A 25,367-nucleotide genomic window follows, 5' to 3' on the forward strand; every position below is an offset into this window, starting at 1 on the left:
TATCATGTGAGCAAACATAAGTTCATATAAGGAATTAAAAGTTCGGAACGGGTTTCTTTTGGGGGATTGGAGGATCTTTTTCTCTGTCTTTAGATGTCTATGTAGTCTATTGCGGAATTATTCTTCTTGGTTTTTTTTAAATGTTTCATGTTGTCTGTCCTCATGGACTTTCAAATTACAAGGTCTGTGTAGTGAAAAAAGTCGAAAGATCAGGGTGAAGAACAATGTTATTCAAAAATAAATAAGAAATCGAGAATGAATGGCATGATGAATACTGAATAGAATGAAGTGGCCCAAAATATTAAAGATATTACAGAAATGAAGACCCTATGTCATGAACCTCATTTTAGGAAGTCAATAGATCTACATCTGCATGAATTGTTTAGATTCAAGACGAAAGGTAACGCACATTCTGTTTGTTTGATATGGGAAACACAAACATTAACATTCCAATATGATAATAATTTCATACTATAAAATTTTGATATGGCGCAAATAGAAAAAAAATAATGAAAGTATTTCAAAGACAACCCAAAAATTATCAATAAACTCATCACAAATATCAGGATTAATTTTGTATTTACGCCAGACGCACGTTTCGTCTAGAAAAGACTCATCAGTGACGCTATATATCCAGCATAGTCAATTTTATATTGTTCATAATCAGTCAATGGTATATTGATACGTGGAAATCTTCAAGGCAGGTCATAAGGTGCAAAGATAAAAGAATTAAGCCATTATTTGGAATGAAAATTACAAACCAAATGCATGGTTTGGGTTTCAAGATGTTTTCAATAGCTTCCCTTCTTTGCATTATTTTCATTCTTAGAGCTGCATCACAAGATGTCTGCGACACCACCGATCAGGCTTCGCGTGAAGATTGCCACCCAGAACCAAGTACGTTAATTCTTTTGTTTAATTATCACTCAAAATTTTCGAATTAGAAGAACAAACAAATAACTCTGAAAGTCTTCATTGTATATATATGAATCCAGACCCTTCTGCATCGATCAATTGTTGATGGATTGGTATTAGCTAGAACCCATCGTTAATCGTTTGGTCTGTTTACCTGCATCTGCAAATATTGTTCTAAGATTACACTTTTGTCCGTCACTCTCTATTATGACATTATTCAGTTTAAGTCAGAGTTTTATTCAAGATAAAACGTTATCTGCGAATACTTATATACAAAATATGTTTGCTTTTAGCAAGTGTCCTTTTTTTACAGAACGTGAAGGTTGTGTCAAATCCCCCCTAAATACATTTCAAACAAGGTCAAATTTCAAAATGTCTTTCAACTCTTGCATAAATTCATTTGTTTCGCTGGAAGTTGAGTATTTAGCAATACTATAGATACCTTTAACCGTTTACTAAGTTATAAACGCTCAAATGTAGCTATATCTAAAAAAAAAACACACATTTTGGCGAATTTTGAGTACTCTTTCTTAATCAAAACATAAATTATGTTAGATGTTAAGCTGTGTATTCTATTCAGTGTGTACGCTTAAAGAATTTGATTTGGTTAGTCCTTCGATTCAAACTGTCATACACATATAAACGTTATACAACTTTGTATGGAAATGTCTACAACAGCATTATGAAGAAATGATGAACATTTCGATTTTATATGTTAACTGATAAAAGATAGGGAAGATGTCAAGAGGGCAACCAAAAATCAGAAGTCCAATTTAAAAACAACAATACCTTTGCCTAAAATCAAAATAAAAGAAAAGACAAAACAATTCACAAACAAATCAGATTAGAAAAATTCCAAACTCCATAAACCGGTGATGAATTGTGGTGGATAGTGTTTATAATGAATGATCTAGCTAGACTCACTGGAATTTGATTTTGCAATGCGGCAGCAGGTTTGTCAAGAGTGGTGAGTATCCTTACGAACAAAAGAGTGATTTGTTTTTGAGCTAACATTGACCTAACTAGATTTTTTTAACTTCTACTATACTTTTTAACTATATTTTAGGGACAACATCAAAAGTTCAATGTAGGAAAAAAAAAACTTAATTCACATAGTTTTTTCACTGACCCCCCCCCCCCCCCCCCCCCCCCCCCACCCCTCTTAACTTACTTTAGGAAAAATTGATTTATCAATAGGGCTATATGTAAAAATCGATTTTAGATATACAAAACTTGCAGACTTTTACCCCCCCCCCCGCCCCAACCCTCCAACCCCGAACTATTTGATTTAAGTTTTTTTTATCCTACATCGATCTTTTGATGTCATCCCTTATAGATATAGTGTCTTTTTATTTGGTGTGTTTTAATGACATATTTGGTTCGTGTAGATGCTGCAGAGACAACATGCCGGGCGAGAGGATGTTGCTGGCATAAAGTTGATCAGCTTGGTATACCATGGTGCTTTCGACCACAGTCTAGATCTGCATCATGTGGTATACCAGACATAGCACGTGGAGATTGTCACCCGGAACAAGGTGCTTCACCAACAACTTGTGCCGCTAGGGGTTGCTGTTGGATGAGCTCATCAGCTGCTGGAGCTTCCTGGTGTTTTTATCCTGCTGCCGACAAGGGATACACTTTAGGAAATATTGCAGAAACCAGCTTAGGAAAATCAGCCAGCTTATCAAAGGCACTTTCGTCATCATCACTTCCATTTCCTAAACCTTTATCAAAACTGAAAATAGATGTACAAGAAGAAACTGAAACAAGGATTCGTGTGAAGGCAAGTAATCCCTTTATAAGAAATAATACAATATTTTAGTGGCTTCCTTTTGCAAAATAAAATTTTAGAAAGTTGATTTTTATGGAATAAAAAAAATTATATAATTTAATAATTAGTTATTTCCAAAGACCTTTAAAATTTGTAACAGATCAACAACATAACAATATATATCACCACTTTAAAAAAGCAATTTTGAAAAGGAATGAAAATACATTCTTAACTCACTACTAATGATTTTGCCGTAATCTGTTGTACTCGTACATCATATATATTGTATTTCTATAGATTTATGATCCAGCATCCCAGCGATACGAAGTACCAATAGATACACCAAAAGTTTTATCGAAAGCATCCAGTACTTTCTACAATTACACAATAGTAGGGAATCCATATGTTGGTTTGAAAGTTTCAAGAAAGTCATCATCTTCTGTGGTGTAAGAGAGCAAGTATACAAAGAGTGTAATGTTAAAACAACATATAATTACGAACATTAAGATTATGATTACAACTGATCAAGATATTGTACTGTCGTCGATACTCATTTAGAATTTATAATTTTCCTTATTAATTCAATGTTATCTCTTTGGAATACACCTAAATTCAATGTTTACAATAATACGCTGTGTTTCCTAAATATAACAATTACCATTTTCTTATAATATCACTCACCAAATAAATCACCCTAGTAGTCAGCACTTCTGCGTTGACGAATTATCATTTACATAGTCATAATTATAAATTAACTGTTTACAAAACTTAGAATTCTTGAAATCCCAAGACTTTTCTACCTCGGGAATATATTACATTAGCTGTATTTGGCAAAACTACATTTTTGGTCCTCAATGCTCTTCAAATTCGTACTTTATTTGGCATTTTAAACTTTTTTTATTCAAGCGTCACTAATGAGTCTTTTGTAGACGAAACGGGCGTCATCTATGCTGTGTTTATTATTTAAATATACCTTTTAAAGTATTGTTATTTCAGTTTTGACAGTACAGTTGCGCCAATGACATTTACAGACCAATACATGGAGATAACAGTAGCGGTACCAACCAGTAACTTGTATGGACTTGGAGAACGCACCGGTTCTTTGAAACTGAAACCAGAAGATGGACCAAAAGTCACGTTTTGGGCACGTGATCAACCTCCAGATGTAAATAAATTAAAAATATTTATGATATTTCTTCAAATTAGAGTTTCGTGTCGTATCGTTTGATTTTTTCAAACAAGTACTCAATAAGGGCAAAAGTAGTAAACCGCTGTTCAATAGTCATTCGATAAAGCCAAAAAAGTCTATGTAACAGACTTAAACTGAGGAAGACACACACACCAACTACAAGAGGAAAACAATGGAACAACAGAAAACTGAACTACAGCAAATGCAAACATCAACATACAAAAACACGGACTTTAGATAGAACTACCATAATCCTGACTTTGAACATCACATGTAAAGAATAGTACAGTGCACATGCAAACATTTGTGAAATCTTTTACTGTTTCAAATAAAAGTCTTCATCTAGAATTTAGACAAAGAACTTTGTAAAATTACTTTCTCCTATATGCAACCCTTTCAACATATATAAGTAAGTAAGTAACATATATAAGTAAGTATATAATTACCATATCGTATTCTGAATAAACAAATTTTACACATATCAACATGATAAGTTGATTTTTCATGTTGAATACTTTCAACGTTGAATACTCCCCATTTCCATTCTCATTTTTATTTCAGCCGGACAAAAACTTATATGGTTCTCATCCCTTTTTGCTAGGCGTAGAATCTGATGGCAAAGCATTCGGAATATTCCTACTCAACAGCAATGCTATGGGTAAGACACACATATTTCAATAAGTAAGTAATCACAGATTTAAAAAAAATCATACAACGTTACATTTTAATTTTATTGGCCCGCAATGAAGTTGTCGGTGCCATATAGTTTTGCCCTTGTCGTCCGTAATTCCGTCATTCCGCAACAAGTCATTATACGGAGTTTTTTCTAAACGCCTTCAGATAGTGGGCTGATACTTGGTATGTGAGTTAACCATGATGAGTTACAGATCATGTTTAAGTTTCGTTTCGCTCAACTAATATTTGCCGAAATTACTGGCTTCGGACTTTGATAAATTGTTATACAGTTTTTTTCTAAACGCCTTCAGATTTTGCACTGATTTTTGCTATGTGAGTTAACCATACTGAGTTATAGATTAAGTTTAAGTTTTGTTTCGCTAGGCTTTTTTTGACGAAATTACAGACTTTGGACTTTGCTAAATTGTTGAAAATCACAGTTATACACACTTTTTTTCTAAACGCCTTCATATATTGGGCTGATTTTTAGTATGTGAGTTAACCATGATGAGTTATAGATCAAGTTTGAGTAAGTTCCGCTCCGCTGATTTTTGTCAAAATTAAGGGTTTACGACTTTGAAAATAGTTGAAAATCCCAATTATACAGACTTTTTTTTATACGCCTTCAAATTTTAGGTTGATTTTCTATATGTGAGACTACCATGATGTTTTGTGTCCACATGTGTTGTTGAAATTGCAGTTTTTCACTTTTTTTAAGATGGGACCATTGTGTCGTTTTGACACATCTAGTTTGCGTATAAAATCAGGTATTAAAAGTTTCGATCATTGGTATTTTTATTTTTGTGCATGTGGTATAAGTGACTGAATACATGTATATGATTATTGCAATAAAGAAATTGATAGAATTTGCTCTTAAAAGAAGTTATATCTATATCTATTATTCTATTACCACAGAGGTAGGTCTTGTCAAAACGAACCCTGTATCCGTGAACTACAAAACAACAGGTGGAATTCTGGATTTTTATGTTTTTCTGGGACCATCACCTGACGACGTAATACAGCAATACTCTGAAGTTATTGGAAAGACTATGATGCCTCCATACTGGTCTCTCGGCTTTCACCTCTGTCGATGGGGATACACGAACACTGCAAATCTACGACTGATAGTTGATGATATGCGTAAAAAGCAAATACCTTATGTAAGTATAGAAATATATTATATTATTTTGACCTGAATCACATATCACAGTGTTGGAAAACCTTGATAGTTTGAAAATGTTACAAAGAATAAATGAATAAACTTAAATTTAAAAAAAATATTAAATAGTTAAATGAATTCTTAAGAAGTTCCTGTATGAAATAAGCCTCATGAGAATAAAAAAAACAAGTCTGCAAGAAGAGGGGCTCAGTTGGTTCCCATGTGAATGCCGATAGTTTGGTAAAAACACGTCCTTCAACGTAACAAATATGTTGTCAATCAAGAAATCAAACATCTTTTAAAACAATGTCAGTTTCTGGGAAATTTTTTGTTTGAATCAGAGTGATTATTTACAAAGTAGGATTTATCGCTCCCTATAGGGTTGTTTGTCTTTTGGTTTTTTTTTCGTTTTTATACGCCCGTCTTTTAGACGGGACGTATTATGGTATACCGTTGTCCGTCCGTCCGTCCGTCCGTCCGTCCGTCCGTCCGTCGTACCGTCTGTCCGTCCGTCGTCCACACTTCGGACAATAACTCAAAAACACTTTCACCAATTTCCATGAAACTTAAGTGCATTGTTTATATCTATTGACGTAAGCTCCCTTTTGTTATTTTTTAATTTCAGATTTTAAGTTTTGGATTTATGGGGCTTTATTCATAAAAAAAGGGGGGATTTTCAACACTTCGGACAATAACTCAAAAAGGCTTTCACCAATGTCCATGAAACTTTGGTGAATTGTTTATATCTATTGATGTAAGCTCCCTTTCAGTTTTTATAAATTTCAGATTTTAAGTTTTGGATTAATGGGGCTTTATTAATAAAAAAGGGGGGTTTTAACACTTCGGACAATAACTCAAAAAGGCTTTCACCAATGTCCATGAAACTTTGGTGAATTGTTTATATCTATTGATGTAAGCTCCCTTTCAATTTTTATAAATTTCCGATTTTAAGTTTTGGATTTATGGGGCTTTATTCATAAAAAAGGGGGATTTTTAACACTTCGGACAATAACTCAAAAAGGCTTTCACCAATGTCCATGAAACTTTGGTGAATTGTTTATATCTATTGATGTAACAAATAATACTTAATAAAATCTGATGAAAACATAAAATTTGTAAAATCTTTAGTTCAATTTAAAACATTAAATTTCTTGTAAAAAATAGGTTCCATGAATGTCTTACGTTTGTACTATTATTGAATGGTTGCAAGGATGAAAGCTCATTAGCAGTCCCTGAAATACTAACTGTTCCCTGAGGCATATATCATTTTATGATAACATTTTTACTATCTAAGCTATGGATAAAAATCAAATACTGTTTTTGCATATAGGATGTTTTACTCTTGTTAAAATTGATTGCAATTGAAATCACAAATAATACCTTAGCATTGCAGCTTTTTTATAGAGTTCGGTTTCGGTGGAAGGGTTAAGCGCAATAAAAAATGTTATAAAACATAACTTGTCTACAATAGCACATAATAACTGAACAAGTATGTCATATGCCAATGTTAATGATATTTGTTTTTTATGCTAAATATTGAAAAGCTGAACTAGGTTTAATCATCAGTGTCTTCTTCACTGTAATCACTGTCCTCATCATCAGAAAAATCCTCATTTTCATTCTCAGAAGAGGCCTCCTCATCATCAATGAAATCTTTATCTTCATCATCAATGAAATCCTTACTTTCATCACCTACTTCCTCATTTAGATCATAACTTTCAGTAGAGTCACTTTCACCATCTTCACTTTCCCTGTTGTCTTCTTGCTGCTCCTCATTGTCATTGTAGTCTTTTTTGCCATTTTTATACGCCCGTCGTCAATGAAATCCTTACTTTCATCACCTACTTCCTCATTTAGATCATAACTTTCAGTAGAGTCACTTTCACCATCTTCACTTTCCCTGTTATCTTCTTGCTGCTCCTCATTGTCATTGTTGTCTTTTTTTGCCATTTTTATACGCCCGTCGTCTTTCAAACAACGGCCGTATCATGCGCTAAAGCGCAACCCTTTATTTGTCATGCCACTGTCCGATCGACTCATGAGATTGCATATCCCTTTAGTAAATATCTCTTCTCTTTAACATGGACACATGAATAAAAAAAACACACATAATTCGGAAAAAATGTCGAAATGCTCTCGCTGAAACAGGAAACAAGCTATAACAGCTTCTTTGACAATTATAGTCAGTATATTTTTGAAAAAACATTCTGTAAAATAGCTACATAAACTCATGCATAATATAATGTTTTAGGACACTCAGTGGGTTGATATAGACTACATGGATAGTTACAAGGACTGGACTTTGGACCCTAACAACTTCAATGACTTACCAAATCTTGTTAACGATTTACATAGTTATGGAATGCATTTTATACCAATCGTAGTAAGTATTCTATTTCTATTTTGCATGTTTTTTTTCTATGTTTTTCCTTATTGTTTTGTTTATGTTTATTCAGTAGTAAGTTTTTGGCAATGACTACTTTAACTTATTCAAATGCTTATAGAAATATTTAGATGAGAAATATGTATAAATTAGAGACAACAGTACCTTACCGATGTTCTAGTGTCTCAAAAAAAATTAAAAAGATACGAATCAATGTAGATTGGACAAAATTGAAGGAATCGTATGAATACAAAATGAGCTAGATAGGATAAGCGTCTCATGCTATGTTTGAATCAACCGCCATCGATTACCCCACCAAGTCGGAAGGTCATAATCATAATGTAAAAAGTAAAATTACAAAAATACTAAACACCGAGGAAATTTCAAAACGGAAAGTCCCTAATCAAATTGCAAAATCAAATGATAGAATACATCAAACGAATGGATAACAACTGTCATATTTCTGACTTGGTACAGGCATTTCAAATGTAGAAATGGTGGATTGAACCTGGTTTTATAGCACTAAACTTCTCACTTGTATGTCAGTTGCATCAAATAAAGCGACGCATATTAAAGAAACAAAACAAAAACAATGTTTCATAATTGTGTATCCTATCCCATGATTTGCTAGAGGTACGTTTATGCTGTTGGTACGTGCGTCTGGAAAAAATACATTACGTTTATACTTTATTATTTTTATCAATACATATATTTTGTATTATAATTCAAGGACCCTGGAATAAGCAATACTGTAGGATATGCCCCATATGACGACGGAGTGAATAGGGGGATTTTTATAAAGACTCATGACAACTCAAGCTTTATTGTTGGAAAGGTAAGAAAAAACAAATTCGGATCATTCGTTGAGACAAGTCCTCGTACTTTTAGTGATAGCGTGAGGAGAACGTATCCAATTAAAATAACAGAAATTAGATACAACATGATTGTATAAGCCTTAAATAGGAACCGGTCTCCATTTTCATGATTATAATTCGACGATCTACCATGTGTATGTTTTCATATGTGTTATGAGGGGCATGGTCTTTCACCAAAATATTTTATCCAGATTCTTGGAAATCGTATACTGTGGGTTCATTATTATTCGTGGGAAATCAATATTCGTGGACTTTGTTGTTACAGGTGAACCACAAAATTAAATGGTCAACGAATTACAAATGTCATATTTTTATGTAGACTTTGACAAAACTTCGAAATCAAATATCAACATGTTTTCCTCAATCCACAAAACATGGAACCAAAGAAAATAAATGAATCCAAATCCTTCAGATGGGAAGTAACCAAAATAATTTATTTCTATTTGGAAATTTGGTGAATCAAATAAATTAAACATCCAGCTAAAACAAATCTTGTTCTTCGATCTTATTAAAAAAGTACATTTGGCAATTGTTTGTTACATGAGAAAAACTCAGTGCACCCACTTATAGTGAATGGCTGGTGTCTTAAAGTAGAATATGATATAGTCAACAACAGTGTAACAGAATAAAAATAATGCGATTGGGGAATATCATTCATTCATTACAAAATCACGCAAACCATTAGACAACTACAACGCTTCTTTGTATTGATAGAATCAGCTAATACAGAAAATGAAACATTGTTCTCCACAGAATAATAACATTTACAGGGCTATTTTACTGGACTAGATATACACTCGGACTCAAAATGAATAAAAGTATTGTTTGTGTTATAAGTTGAGGTCAATATATTTGAAAATCCAAAAATTAAATAAATAATTCTGCAATCGGAGTGATGTTTAAAACAACATTAGATCTGAAAAGCTGATACAAACAGAACGGAAAGGACAAAGATTTTAGGATGTGCAGAAACAAATGCTGATTACATGTCCTCTGAGTTGCACCGCCTGTGTAATTGATAAATTCAATATACACTTTACAGGTATGGCCAGGTAACACTGTGTTTCCTGACTTTACTCATCCTGATGCAGGCAATTACTGGTATACACATGCTAAGGCTTTCCATGATCAAGTCAATTATGATGGACTCTGGATTGTAAGTATACTGGTATACACATGCTAATGCTTTCCATGATACAGTCAATTATGATGGACTCTGGATTGTAAGTATACTGGTATACACATGCTAAGGCTTTCCATGATCAAGTCAATTATGATGGACTCTGGATTGTAAGTATACTGGTATACACATGCTAAGGCTTTCCATGATCAAGTCAATTATGATGGACTCTGGATTGTAAGTATACTGGTATACACATGCTAAGGCTTTCCATGATCAAGTCAATTATGATGGACTCTGGATTGTAAGTATACTGGTATACACATGCTAAGGCTTTCCATGATCAAATCAATTATGATGGACTCTGGATTGTAAGTATACTGGTATACACATGCTAAGGCTTTCCATGATCAAGTCAATTATGATGGACTCTGGATTGTAAGTATACTGGTATACACATGCTAAGGCTTTCCATGATCAAGTTAATTATGATGGACTCTGGATTGTAAGTATACTGGTATACACATGCTAAGGCTTTCCATGATAAAGTTAATTATGATGGACTCTGGATTGTAAGTATACTGGTATACACATGCTAAGGCTTTCCATGATCAAGTCAATTATGATGGACTCTGGATTGTAAGTATGTCAGTCCGATTTCGGTACAGGTAACTATATTTTATTTTTACTTCATTATTAAAAGATGTCTATTTTAACTGCTGAAAGACAATAATATATGTGAGAAATGATTACCACACATTGCATTCAATTAAAACGAAACAAGACACCTTTAGAAATATAAAATAATTGTATTTATTGTATAAAAATATCAGCCTCCCGTTTTTCTGGTATTCCCCCCAAAAAACTCTCCCGAATCCAGTGCTGAATCAAATAAAAATCCAGGGTCTAATGAGTGTTATGTGTATGGTTTTATGCTCTATAACCAATGAAAACATTGAAAAACATTCGTTTAGACGCTGGTCATCAGCTATATATCTTAGGTTACGATAGTCTTTAATAAGCAATGTATCTTTCAGGACATGAACGAACCAGCTAATTTTGTAAAGGGTTCGTTAACAGGCTGCACAACAGGAACCAATGACGACCCTCCATTTGTTCCACGTGAGTAACAAACCGGTTTTCATAAGGATTAATGATTGGAGAAATGTATTCACAATCGTGAACGTTTTCAAACCATTTATAATAATATAAAAACAAATAGTAATTTTCACATAATAATTTTTGTCATTTATTTTTTCATCTTATTTTGTTTTGAAAGTGGACGTATTTTTTCTTCAGTTGGTAAGACGCATTTGATGGGTTTTTTTTCTAATAAAAAAAGTGAATATAAGTAAAAGTATAAAAATGTTTTACAATACATTTCAGCTATTACTGGTGATATGACTGACAAAACATTATGCACATCCGCTCAGCAACATCTCTCATCACATTACAATCTACACAGCTTATATGGACATTTTGAGGCCAAAGCCACTTACGAGTAAGTGATTATAAATTTGTTTTGTTGAATTAATTTATCGCGTTTTATGTTTTTGAAGCAATTAAGAATGAATATATATAGATAAAGTCAAATGCGTTTTGTTAAAATATACTTTTTTGGTCTTTTGGAAAATGTTGTTTGTGCTGTATTTAGACCCTTCTACAACGAAATTTGTTTTACATGCACAGTAAAAAAATTGCGGTTTTTATCCAACGCAATCATAGGTTTGAATGTAGTTTTCAATTTAAACTTGTTTATATTTTTTCGTTTGGGCTTGTATCATATTTCCCGCCGGTTTATATGATCCGTTCATCCTTTTTTGACTCTTCAAGAGTCCTAAATTGAGGTAAATTATATGGCCTTCCAAATACCGTTTCGATTCGTAACATCACCGAAGAGACATTAATTGTCGAAATCTGGATCTGGTGTACAAATGTTTGCACCTCATGTTTGTGGTATAACATCTTTGCCGCAAGTTTATTGTTGTTTTTTATTAGTATATAATCAATTGATACAGACATAAATAACAGTTAAAATACACATTTCCTTCAAATTTCGAATTCTACAGAGAAATTTCAAAAACCCTCTCAATTAGAATGTTTAGAAGGGCTTATATCATGAACAAACTGATGATTGCTATTGATCTTATAGTTTCAAAAGGTTAAATGGTCATGATATAAGTAATGATTGATAAAACAATACTATATTGGAAGAAATTTCATTTCAGAACCTTAATGAGAATTCGTGGGAAAAGAAGTCTTATAATATCTCGCTCTACCTTTGCTGGCAGTGGAAAGTATACCGGACATTGGACTGGCGATAACCATAGTACCTGGGCTGATCTGATTTATTCTATCTCTGGTATATGTAACATGGTGCAAACATGTTTTTCTTCACCAGCATTATCAATATGATATACAAAGACAAGCTGTCATTGTCTATCTAATTAAAAACACTGTCGAGAAATATAATTCAATGTATATTTGTATTTCATATGCCAAAAATAATGGTATGATTTATACCAATTCGGGTTTAATAATCAATTAAAAAAGATAAAACCTTTAAAAAAGAAGACAAAATCTCACTTCCTACACTAACTACGGGGCGCCGAATGGGACTCTTGTGGTTTTGTACAAAATTCAATTCTGTCATAACAAAATCATTTTTGTCTTACAAAACTATGTGCTACAGACTTGTTTTGTGAGAACTTCAATTTTGTGATGACAAAATTCATTTGTATAGACAAAATTCATTTTTGTCATGACAAAATTCATTTTTGTAGACAAAATTCATATTTGTCATGACAAAAGTCAATTTTGTCTAAAAGGTATGCAAATATAAACATATTTGCATACAAAATTGACTTTTGTTACCTGATATGGAAATTAAATCACACAAGTCAATTGTGTGAGGTAAGATTCAATTTTGTGAGACAAAATTGACTTTTGTGAGACAAAATTAACTTTTGTGAGACAAAATTGATTTTTGTGAGACAAAATTCAATTTTGTTGAGACAAAAGTAAATTTTGTTAATTTTGTTGAGACAAAAGTCAATTTTGTTAATTTTGTTGAGACAAAAGTCAATTTTGTTAATTTTGTTGAGACAAAAGTCAATTTTGTTGAGACAAAAGTCAATTTTGTTGAGACAAAAGTCAATTTTGTCAATTTTGTTGAGACAAAAGTCAATTTTGTGACGACAAAATTCATTTTTGTGACGACAAAATTGACTTTCGTGAGACAAAATTGACTTTCGTGAGACAAAAATCAATTTTGTTGAGACAAAATTCAATTTTGTCAATTTTGTTGAGACAAAAGTCAATTTTGTCAATTTTGTTGAGACAAAAGTCAATTTTGTCTCATAAAAGTCAATTTTGTCAATTTTGTTGAGACAAAAGTCAATTTTGTTAATTTTGTTGAGACAAAAGTCAATTTTGTTGAGACAAAAGTCAATTTTGTTGAGACAAAAGTCAATTTTGTCAATTTTGTTGAGACAAAAGTCAATTTTGTGACGACAAAATTCATTTTTGTGACGACAAAATTGACTTTCGTGAGACAAAATTGACTTTCGTGAGACAAAAATCAATTTTGTTGAGACAAAATTCAATTTTGTCAATTTTGTTGAGACAAAAGTCAATTTTGTCAATTTTGTTGAGACAAAAGTCAATTTTGTCTCATAAAAGTCAATTTTGTCAATTTTGTTGAGACAAAAGTCAATTTTGTCAATTTTGTCAATTGTCAATTTTGTTGAGACAAAATTCAATTTTGTCAATTTTGTTGAGACAAAAGTCAATTTTGTCAATTTTGTTGAGACAAAATTCATTTTTTGTCAATTTTGTGTAACAAAAGTCGAAACCAAACTAAACTAATTTGAATACAAAATTGACTTTTGTCGCCCAATTTTCAAATTAGGTAACAAAATTCAAGTCTGTGTAACAAAAATGAATTTTGTCATGACAAAAGTGACTTTTGTCCGCTGATAGATAATTTTGTATGACAAAATTTTAAATTTGTAGTATGATACAAATTTTGTTAAACTGAACTTATTTTTGTTGAACAAAAGTCACTTTTGTCCGTACAAAATTGAATTTTGAGTACAAAACCACAAGAGTCCCATTCGGCGCCCCGTACTAACGTCCTTTTCTACTGAATTTTACAAAATATTTTTTTTTTTTTTTTTAGGTATTATCAATTTCAACATGTTTGGAATCCCAATGGTTGGGGCTGATATATGCGGATTTGCTGGAACAGTTGACGTTGAACTGTGTACAAGATGGATGCAACTAGGTTCTTTTTATCCCTTTATGCGCAATCATCGAGACAGAGACGGAGATGTAAATAGGCAGTTATATAGATTTAAAGAAAAAAACAAATTTATTTACAACTCTAACAGCATCATTTTGACATAGAAAAGGGGACATGGAATTCATAATGTTGAAGACCAATTGGTGGCTTTGGGTTGCTTTCTGATTTTTGATCAAGTTGTTGTTTCTTTGACATATTCTATTGAAAAATTTAGAAACGAGGTACTATCCAAATTATCCGGCTGCTGTTCATCGTGCAAATCTGATGAGTAGAGGCTATTTCCAACTCAATTTTGTAACTTGTTTTTATGTTGTGCATTTTTCTAATGGTTATATTAAAATAAAATTGGAAAAGATTGCAAAGGAGACAATCAGAGTCACCGTATTACCTTCATCAAAAAGTGCCAAAACACTCGATATAGTAAGAAGTTTAATTACAAAAATACTGAACTCCAAGAAAAATTCTAAAAGGAAAGTCCCTTATCATAAGGCAAAATCAAAAGCTCAAATACATCAACCGAATGGATGACAACTGTTATATTTTTGAATTGGTACAGGCATTTTCTTATGTAGAAAATGATAGATTAAACCTGGTAAGCTGTTAAAGATCATAACGTGGCCAATTGTAAAATAAATCAAACTAAACACTTGATTAGTGAACAAATAATAAATAAAAGCAAATCATTTAAAGAATTTATCATTTTTACAGGGTCAAGATCCAGCCAGTTCCATGTTTACAAGCACCTTACCTATAATGAAAAAAGCATTAGAACAGAGATACAGACTTCTACCTTACCTTTATACATTATTCTACAGGAGTCATATAGATGGGAAGCCAGTTATCAGGCCTTTATTTTTCCAGTAAGTGTTAGTTATAGATGTATTAGCTCTACTTTTACTATTAAAATCAGATGTACGTTTGTTAGAGTAAATTTTAGCATTTTGAGATAAAAGTAGATACGGTTTATGTATACGTGAAAAAATAATAGGATATGGACTACCAACATTATAACAATTAAAGATGTTTCTTCAGTTGAAACCTATTTTACCCTCTTTTTGTTTTTTGTATCGACGAGTTTCTATTTAATCTATTTTTTACATATGATAATGAATCATCTTTAACATTATTAAATGAGTATTTAAAACACAACCTCATTTTACATACTTTGCACAAACATTTTGGATGAACATATTGTCTAGAGTATGTTGTACATCAATATTGAACTACGAATTAAGTCTTTAGGACACTATAAATATTTGTCATTATATTCTTGTAATTGAAAGCTAATTGTACATGTACAAAAAGAGATGATGACTTATTATGTGAAACTGCAGGTTTCCACAAGATCCAAAAACCTATGATATCGACAGACAGTTTTTATGGGGCAGTGGACTTTTGATATCTCCAGTTTTGGTCAAGGTGTGTGTTTCTTCATGTCAAAATCATATATGAAATATGGATTTTAGTAGTTAATTCCTAACAACAGTACGCAATAAATAAACTCATCATAGATACCAGGATTGAACATTTATATTATAAACAGCTGTGTGAAAAAACAACATTGTACACGTGAAAATATAAGTAATCATTAATGAAGCAAAAATTGATTTAAGAAAAGTCGATAAAAAAAGATAGATGATATGTAAGTTATAACAAGCTGTGTCAAAAGTGAAACCAGAAATCAGAATCAGGGAGGAAATATTACAAAAGCGTTAACTCAAGTTAAGAGAAAAGTACAATTGTCTTTACAAAAGACTATGTTAGAAAAGTAAAAGAAGAAAAAAACTTGCATGAAAACCCAAAGTGCAGTCGGTTGCTTTAAAAGTAAAGCATATAATATAGAAGATGTGGTATCATTGCCAATGAGACAACTCTCCACAAGAGGCCAAATGGCACAGAAATTAACGAATATAGGTCACAGTACGGCCTTCGGCAATGTACAAAGCCCAAACTGCATAAATTCTATACAACTGAATAAATAGACAGCTTTATCACAAGAAAAAACTCTAACTATAATAATAAAAGGACATGCACTTCAGGCACGGAGAAATGCCTGTATTCATTTAAAAGTTTGTTCGCTTTTTGATAAGCCATTTCTTGTGTAAAGTGAGGTAATTTTGTATGATATTCACATCTACTTTCTGTACTTTGAATCTTGTGTAATTTCCTACTATCTCAAGCATTGTTTCAAAAACTTAATGCGATTTGTTTATCACAAACAACATAAAAATAATTATAAAAGTCAGCTATGGAAGTCATAATTTGTAAATATTTTTATGTTATCTCGCAATAAAATTAGAAAAATGATCACCTGAACAGAATATTTATTATTCAAACTCAAAACTTTATTGAATAACAAAATGTCTTAATTGAACTGAATGCACATCTTAGATTATGTGACGTGAGAGTCTATTGTGTGTATATTTCAAAAATGCATTAAACACTATCTAAATATCATGCTTCCAAATAAGTTAATGATATCAATTATGTCAGCACAGGCTACCGATGATAGGCTTGGAGACTAACAGTTTACCAGTAAAGGAAATTAATACTTTATGAATTTTTATGCGTCCGACTTAAATGAAAATGAAATTTAAAAATACATTTTTTTTTGTATAATCTTGTATATATTTTTGTACTGCTTAATAAAGGTTTTGAAATTTACTTGCTTTAAATACACTAAAATTAGTATTAAAGGTAGTACATAGATTTTATTTTGAACATTTATTTCATTTTATAATTCATTAAGGGAGCTACGACTGTAACCGCATACCTTCCTGCAGGAAACTGGTTCGACATAGAGACTGGTGTAGAATCAATGGGAGGAACACATGTATTTGATGCTCCCCTCAGTAAAATCAATGCACATATACGTGGTGGTGTCATTATACCTACACAAGACCACGATGTAACTACAACTAGAAGGTGGGTGATCACATGTTACATATTTCTTATTGCAATGTCTGGTTACATTACTTTACCGATGTTCAAACCTACATTTAGAACGTACAAATCAAAATATTAAGTTACGGTTATTATAAACGTTGTTGTCCAATCGTTTGGTGTGTTTGAACTTTTGATTTTACCATTTTATATAGGACTTTCCGTTTAGGATTTTCTTTGGAGTTTTGTATTTTTGTGATTTCACTTTTTAAGTGATGAACAAAGTAATATAGACCAAAATAAATGATAGAAAAGCTGATTTTGAAAATGCTGATAAATCATTGATCAAAAGCAAAAAAAAAAAAAAAACAACAACCCCAAAACAAATAGCAAATCAGGTTAATAAAAGACCAAACATTCACGTACAAAATTATGCGAATGAATAAGTCATGCATGTACATGAACAAACATAGCTTATACCTGCAAACGCTGTCTACTAGTATTTAATTCTGTACAACTTAACGAAAATACACTGAAAATCTTTTTTTGACATTTCATTAATATTATATGCTTGTCTTGAACAGGTATGTTCTCTTTCATCTTTGCCTTGAACAGATCTTTTGCCACCTTTTACTTATACACCCTCTTAGTCCGCCTCTGAATACATTGTAACTGATATATTTCTGGTCACCTCAGTATATGTATGCTCAAATATACTTATATTTTAGTCGAGTCAAAGACTTTACTTTATTGGTGGCACTCTCCACAACAGGTTTAGCATCAGGAGAGTTATTCTGGGATAATGGCGAATCCTATGGTATGATTATATTATACACATATTTCTGTTTTCTTTTAAAAAAGATATGAGTTTTGTTTCTTTTGTTAATTTATTTTTGATTTTGTTGATTTTTATGGAAGACTTGTTTATAACTTCATTGCAATTTTTTTTAGGTAAAAAAAGGCAGTCTGCATTTTTCGCTTTGCTGAAAAATAAATCATACTTTTTATCAAAATGCCGTGCGTCCAAATCACTTTTCTAGATTAACCTTCATCCACAACACTCAAACCTAAAAGAGACATCAAAAGAATAGTCAAATTCATCCGTTGTCTATTGGACTTCAAACCTTAGTTTCTGAATTAATTCCCAGTTAATAAACAGTCAATATAAGGTATGATTATACAAGACAAAACGAAGGATACCACAGAATAATAACCAAACTCAAAAGTTGAAAACAAACAGACAAGGCAAGTGGAAAAAAATTAAAACAACCAAATCACAAAATACTGAAAATAAAAGCAAAATGGAAAACTAGTATTTCGGTAGATCATATTCGTATGTAAAAGAGGGACGAAAGATACCAAAGGGACAGTCAAACTCATAAATCTAAAACAAACTGACAACGCCATGGCTAAAAATGAAAAAGACAAACAGAAAAACAATAGCACACATGACACAACATAGAAAACTAAAGAATAAACAACACGAACCCCACCAAAAACTAGGGGTGATCTCAGGTGCTCCGGAAGGGTAAGCAGATCCTGCTCCACATGCGGCACCCGTCGTGTTGCTTATGTGATTACAAATCCGGTAAATAGTCTAATTCGGTAGGTCAAATTCATGAAAGGGAAGGGGATTGTAGTTACGACGTGAGGAACATATCCGATATCATTTGTGAAATGGTTATTCCATAACGGTCAACCAACTCGTGATGGCGTCCGTAAAATTTACGAAGGGATGATTTCAACTTCACCATTTGGAACTCTTGATTTAATAGCTTCCTTGTGAGCAGTAACCCTCTATCAAGAAAATCATGATAGGAAATGCAAGCACGGGAATATCGTATCAATTGAGAAATATATACCCCGTATGCAGGTGCTGCTGGAATGTTGCTACTTAGAAATGGAAAGTTCACAATTGGAAAGCTGAAATCATCTCTTTTGTCGTAAAGTTTTGTCTTCAACCGACCCTCATTGTCAATTTCTAGATGTAAGTCAAGATATGAAGCTGACTTAACTGTATCTGTAGTATCCTTTATCTCCAATTCGATGGGATAGATGCGTTCCACATAGTCACCAAATTTTGAATTGTTTAGTGAAAGAACGTCATCTATATAGCGGAAAGTAGAGTTAAAGGATATTGCTAACTTCTTATCTTTCTTCCTAAGAAGTTCCTGCATGAAGTCAGCCTCATAATAATAAAGAAACAAGTCAGCAAGTAGAGGGGCACAGTTTGTTCCCATTGGTATGCCGACAGTCTGTTGAAAAACACGTCCTCCGAACGTAACAAATATGTTGTCAATCAAGAAATCAAGCATCTTAATAATATCGGTTTCAGAGAATTTTTTGTTTGAATCAGAGTGATTCTTTACAAAGTAGGATTTATCCCTCCCTAAGACAAGATACTTGTATCTACGTTGGCCATTCTTTTTTATGAAGCAAAGTAATACCAACTCTTTTAATTTGTCTTTAAGTTTGGAATGTGGAATACTTGTGTAAAGAGTAGAGAAGTCAAATGTTTTAATACTGTTACAAGATGAAAGAGAGTTAGATTGTATGTACTCTAAAAGATCTTTGGAATTTTTAAGTATCCACATCTGATTCACGCCACCTCTAGAATAGGCAGTTTCACAATAACTTTGAAGCCCGTCTTTGATTGCTGATAAAATGGATGTTAATAATTTAGAAAGAGGTTTTGTGGAGCACTTGTTTCCAAAGTATGATTTCCACTTGGAACTCATGGTTGAAAAGCTTCTTGTGAGCTGCAACCCTCTATATAGGAAATCATGACAGGAAATGAAAGATTAGGAAAATCGTATTTACTGGCAGATTTATGCTCCAATTGAAGACGCTGCTTAAAAGAGGGACGAAAGATACCAAAGGGACAGTCAAACTCATAAATCTAAAACAAACTGACAACGCCATGGCTTAAATGTTGCTTCATCTCGTCCATGCTGTAACCTTTTTCTTAAGTTTACGTTCAGCATAGTCACCAATCAATTAATAATTTAGCGATGGACAAATTAAGTAGTAAAATTATGAAAAAGTTCTCAATTTAAATTAGCTATTATATATATGATGTGTATTCCTAATTTCAGGCACAACAGGTGGTCAAAATAATAATTTTATTGAATTCAAGGCAGAAAACGTGAGTACATCGGCATCCACAGTTTAAAAAAAGGACAAAAAACATCAAAATATAGAAACAGAAACAAATAATAAAAAAAAAAAAAAAATAGTCAAAAACAAAACAAACAGACATTTTTTTTAAATTTCAATGAACGTCATCTATGTATACTGGTAAGTATTAAATCAGGGATTTCGTTACCACACATTAGTTACACCTTTACTAAATTCTTCAATAGAAAAAAAAAGTTTACTGTTGAAGTTTTGTTGTACCTATTTCAAACGGGATACCAGATGCTCATTTGTACAGAAATATTGTTTACCGTGCTATGAAATTTAGACACGATCCCGGTAAACTTATCGATCCTTTAAATAAACTTATTCTACAAGGTTACCAATTCAACACTATAGTTAGATCTTTGAATATTGTTTTATTGGTATTAATATTATCTTTCTTATCAGTTAATTAAAAGCAAACTAAATATTATTGTTTTATACGCATGCACTTTAATGGATCTACAATCTGTCGATACCTGTATGTATCTTGGTATTGGACAATGTCCTGTTATTTTTTGACTATATAACGTCTTTACAATAATCCATTGGTAAAGAAATTCAAACGAAACAACATACGGCCTAATTCATGAACAAAAGAATGAACGAAAAACAACTATGTAGCACAGAAACAAATGACAACCACTGAAATACAGGCTACTGGCTGAGGACAGGCGCCAACAGAATGTGGCGGGGTAAAACTAGATATAAGGCGCCAACCATTCCCCAAACGTGGAACAGTGGTGTTATAGTACAACATAAGAACAAGCAATACAAATCAGTTGCAAAAGTCTGAACACATCAGATGGATACAAATAGAAACACATCTAGCAAACAAACAGAGTTGACGTGGATTGGTACTTATACATCTCAACAACAAAAAGACACTAAGTACAGCTCTAAGAGTACATACAGTTACTGACAGCTAGAACAAAGCAAAAAACAACTAATTAAAAAGGTTCTAGATATAAGACAAAAATAGCAATCAATACACATCCAACATCCTGTGGATTTAATGTAAAGACGCCAAAAACAATATATTTCTGTTTCTGGTCTCAGGTAAAGAAGCAAATCATCGACTGTCAAACATCATTTTTTGAATTAACAATTTCTTTCTAAATACAACATAGAACTTATCATATTAAATACAACGAATTCTATACTATTTTAGGCCCGACTCACATCCACAGTTGTATTATACGACTATGCAGTAAAAATGACACTAGGATCAGTAGTTATCTATGGTGTCCACTCCAGACCAACCATAGCTAATTTCAATGGACACCATGTTCCTTTTACTTACGATAGTAATGCTAAGGTAATAACTCAAAATTTACGTTTTCCTTACAATATGTCTTGTTCTGTTTTACTTCAACAGAATAGCATAAAACAAAGTTTAGCACATTATAATGATAGAGAGAAAAAACATGTCCTTTATTATCAAGCCTAAACAAAGAAATTAACAATTTATCGAGGCTATGTTAGCAAGCGCTTTGCATTGATTTGCATTCATCTAGAATGCTCAAAGCCACACATTTAAAAGCCTAGGATGTATACATAAGTACACTTCAAGTGCTATATGACTAAATGGGACCTACCAGTAATATTCAAAACCATACAAGGTCAACTTTACCTGTGGAGTACACTATGCATTCCGGGATTTGAACATCTGGCGAAATCGATTCCCAAATAGTTTGATGGGGTTCGTGTTGATCAGTCTTTCGTTTTCTATTTTGTCTTGTGTACCATTATTTGTCTGTTTGTCTTTTTTTTAACCATGGCGTTGTCAGTTTTTTATCTATGAGTTGGAATGTCTCTCTGGTATCCTTCGCCCCGCTCTTTGATTACTTTCAATGTCGTACATTTTCCTTTGTAACAATACTGATGTGTTTACAACACAGAAAGGACCGACTTTTCAACAACGTAATTTAATGCGGTTGACCTGGGTTACTATGTGCAACTCATTCATAAAAATAACACTCCATGACGTAGACTAATATACATTGAATCATATAAGGATTAACGATGTGCATTTCAAACATAACTTGGAGTTCAGGTCGATGAAATTATATCTGTTTGTTTTGTTCACACACCGATGTCAATACAATGAAATTTTAGCGACTGTTGAAAAGAGAGAGGATTATCTAGCTATCTAACCAGGTTTTATCCGTTATTTTCAACGTAAGAAAAGTCAGTACCAAGTCCGGAATATGAAATTTGTTATTCATTCGTTTGATATGTTTGAGCTTTTGATTTTGACATATAATTAAGGTTGCAATACACAATTAGGAGTTTGGTTTCGCATTTTTGCCCCGGTGGATTTTTCAAATATGAAAGTAATTGTGTAATAAAATTCATTTTATAGACAGCTGAGTACTAATTTAGCCTTCAAAGATGGTTTATAAGAACATTAAGGGACGAAAGATACCGAAGGGACAGTCAAACTCATAAATCGAAAATAAACTGACAACGCCATGGTTAAAAATGAAAAAAGACAAACAGACAAACAATAGTACACACAACATAGAAAACTAAAGAATAAGCAACACGAACCCCATTAAAAAACTAGGGGTGATCTCAGGTGCCCCGGAAGGGTAAGCATGGAAACTGTTTCAGAAAAGGTATTACTTTAAGCGATTAAAATTCTACTTTTAGCCAAATATTTGGGAAATCTCTTCCCCCCCCCCCCTGTTTGCAATATTTTATAGCAAATAAATGCAGACTGTTTCCATGGATACACCCAAAACAAATCATATTTTAGCATTTTACATACTGGATATAAAATCTATTGAAGATTCTGATTACATAAATATGCACATATAGGACACAAATAGTAAGCTTAATCTTGCAAGAAAGCAATGTGAGGGGATGGTACAATTTATGAGGGCAAATTTGATATTTTTTCTCACAGTTTATTGCTATCTAGGGACTTTCCGTTTTGAAATTTTCTCGGAGTTCTTCTTACTTTTTTATGCCTTTATAATTTTCCTTGTTACGCGGGACACTGGTATATAAACTCATCATAGATACAGGATTAAAATTTTATATTTACGCCAGACGTGCGTATCGTCAACGAAAGACTCGTCAGTAATGCTCAAATCCAAAAATGTTTAAAATACCAAATAAAGTATGAAGTTGAAGAGCATTGAGGACCAAAAGTTCCTTAAAGTTTTACCAAATACAGCTAAGGTTATCTGTTCCTGAGGTACACAAATTCTGTGTACACGAAACACTCGTATATAAAGCGTACACAATTTCAAACCAGATGATATAAAAAAAGAAGATGTGGTATGATTGCCAATGAGACAACTATCCACAAAAGACCAAAATAACACAGACATTAACAACTATAGGTCACCGTACGAACTTCAACAATGAGCAAAGCCCATACCGCATAGTGAGTTATAAAAGGCCCCGATAAGACAATGTAAAACAATTGAAACGAGAAAACTAACGGCCTTATTTATGTAAAAAAAATGAACGAAAAACAAATCTGTAACACATAAACAAACGACAACCCCTGAATTACAGGCTCCTGACTTGGGACAATCATTTATTTATGAATGAAAATTATTTTAATATAATGAAGGCAAATCTGACTATGTTATTATGTTAATATGATTTATTTGTTCTTCTTTTGCATGAAGGTTCTTCGATTCCAACACCTGAATGGAGATTTATTGAAGTCATTAACGTTCACTTGGTCATAAACTTGTATGTAACTATGTCATTATTCATTAAAAATCATTCGGATTAATTCATGGTTATTTTTATTTCTATTTTCCCCATATATATCATGTATTGGTAATGATTTGACGTGATGGAGGACATTCCATCGATTGTTAAGTATCCATACCGGACAAAGGCAAAGGACAAAGGCACAAATGAATCACATTGATAAAAAAAACTGTGTTGTCAGGTGTTGAAAAAATTAGGTTTTGTTAATTCATTTACCGTAGTATATTTTTGAAAAGGGCAAGTTTTGTTTTTAATAAAATTTGTTCACAGTAAATGGTCATCTGAGAAATTTTGGGTGTAACTAAATTCTGTGATTCATGTTTACATAGTATTTGAATCTAAATCTGAAATTTTGTCACATTAACCTAGTAGTATGCCTGTTTGTGTAGCTCCCCAAATTTTGTCAATAACGGAATGGAAAAAAAGCTGTCATACAAGTGGGAGGTTTAACTAGTTATAAAACCATTTTTAATCCATCATTTTCTTCGGAAAATGCTTGTACCAAGTCAGGAAAATGGCAATTGTTTATTCTACTTGCTCCATTGATCTATAGCGTTGGATTTTATCAGTTTTATTGACTTTTTTAATGTAATGTACTTTTTAAATTCGATTGATATGCACAAGTTTGCAGTAAATTTTATGATTACTATACACAAAAATGTTGCGATATTAAAAAAACTTTTCAGCAGGGATAAAAATATCAGAGATTTCATAAATTGTTCATATTGTTTGCCAAGTTTTATGACAATCATATCGATTATTGCATAGGAAGTATTGTTGCATACTTGCAGGACTTCAGGTGTCTGTAGAACTTGCAAGTTAAGAAATTGTCTTTCAAATCTGTAACCTGGTATTTATAGAAAATTTTGGTAAAGATCATATTTATACTATCGTTCAATAATAGCTGCTACTTAAGACTTTGTAAAATTTCACCAATGTCTTAGCAAAAAGATGATTAACAACGTCTCCTTGTTTTTCTAAAAAAAATCATCCGAAGATACCAAGCCCTTGTAGATAAATATTTTGTATTAACTTTACAAATAATATAAGATTTTTCTTGAAGAATAGATTCTAGGTACTGCCGTTGTTCATCATCTCAATATCGTGTTATAATTCCCTTGATTTGTCTTTGGAAATCATTACTTTTACTGTTTAGTTTATTTTTTGTTATATCCATTT

At 32.4% G+C, this 25,367-nt stretch overlaps 1 protein-coding gene across 2 annotated transcripts; it reads left to right on the forward strand.

Moving 5' to 3' along the window:
• Positions 1-735: 735 nt before the first annotated feature.
• LOC139524613 (lysosomal alpha-glucosidase-like) lies at positions 736-24,207 on the forward strand. Of its 2 annotated transcripts, XM_071319556.1 has the most exons (20): positions 736-897; positions 2,304-2,698; positions 2,984-3,132; positions 3,683-3,851; positions 4,437-4,533; positions 5,466-5,710; positions 7,961-8,092; positions 8,823-8,927; positions 10,010-10,123; positions 11,125-11,209; positions 11,474-11,588; positions 12,316-12,449; positions 14,268-14,419; positions 15,099-15,250; positions 15,725-15,809; positions 17,140-17,315; positions 18,002-18,090; positions 20,369-20,418; positions 21,622-21,768; positions 24,098-24,207. In XM_071319556.1, exons 1-20 carry the CDS (start codon positions 747-749, stop codon positions 24,158-24,160), a joined length of 2,805 nt encoding a protein of 934 aa, XP_071175657.1. In that variant the 5' UTR covers positions 736-746; the 3' UTR covers positions 24,161-24,207. The 2 variants fall into 2 exon arrangements, with proteins under 2 accessions (XP_071175657.1, XP_071175658.1); XM_071319557.1 differs by lacking the exon at positions 736-897 and having other exon boundaries at positions 2,408-2,698; positions 2,984-3,140.
• Positions 24,208-25,367: the final 1,160 nt, after the last annotated feature.

This window comes from Mytilus edulis, chromosome 5, assembly GCF_963676685.1.
Source record: "Mytilus edulis chromosome 5, xbMytEdul2.2, whole genome shotgun sequence".
In the NCBI taxonomy this organism is placed as follows: domain Eukaryota; kingdom Metazoa; phylum Mollusca; class Bivalvia; order Mytilida; family Mytilidae; genus Mytilus; species Mytilus edulis.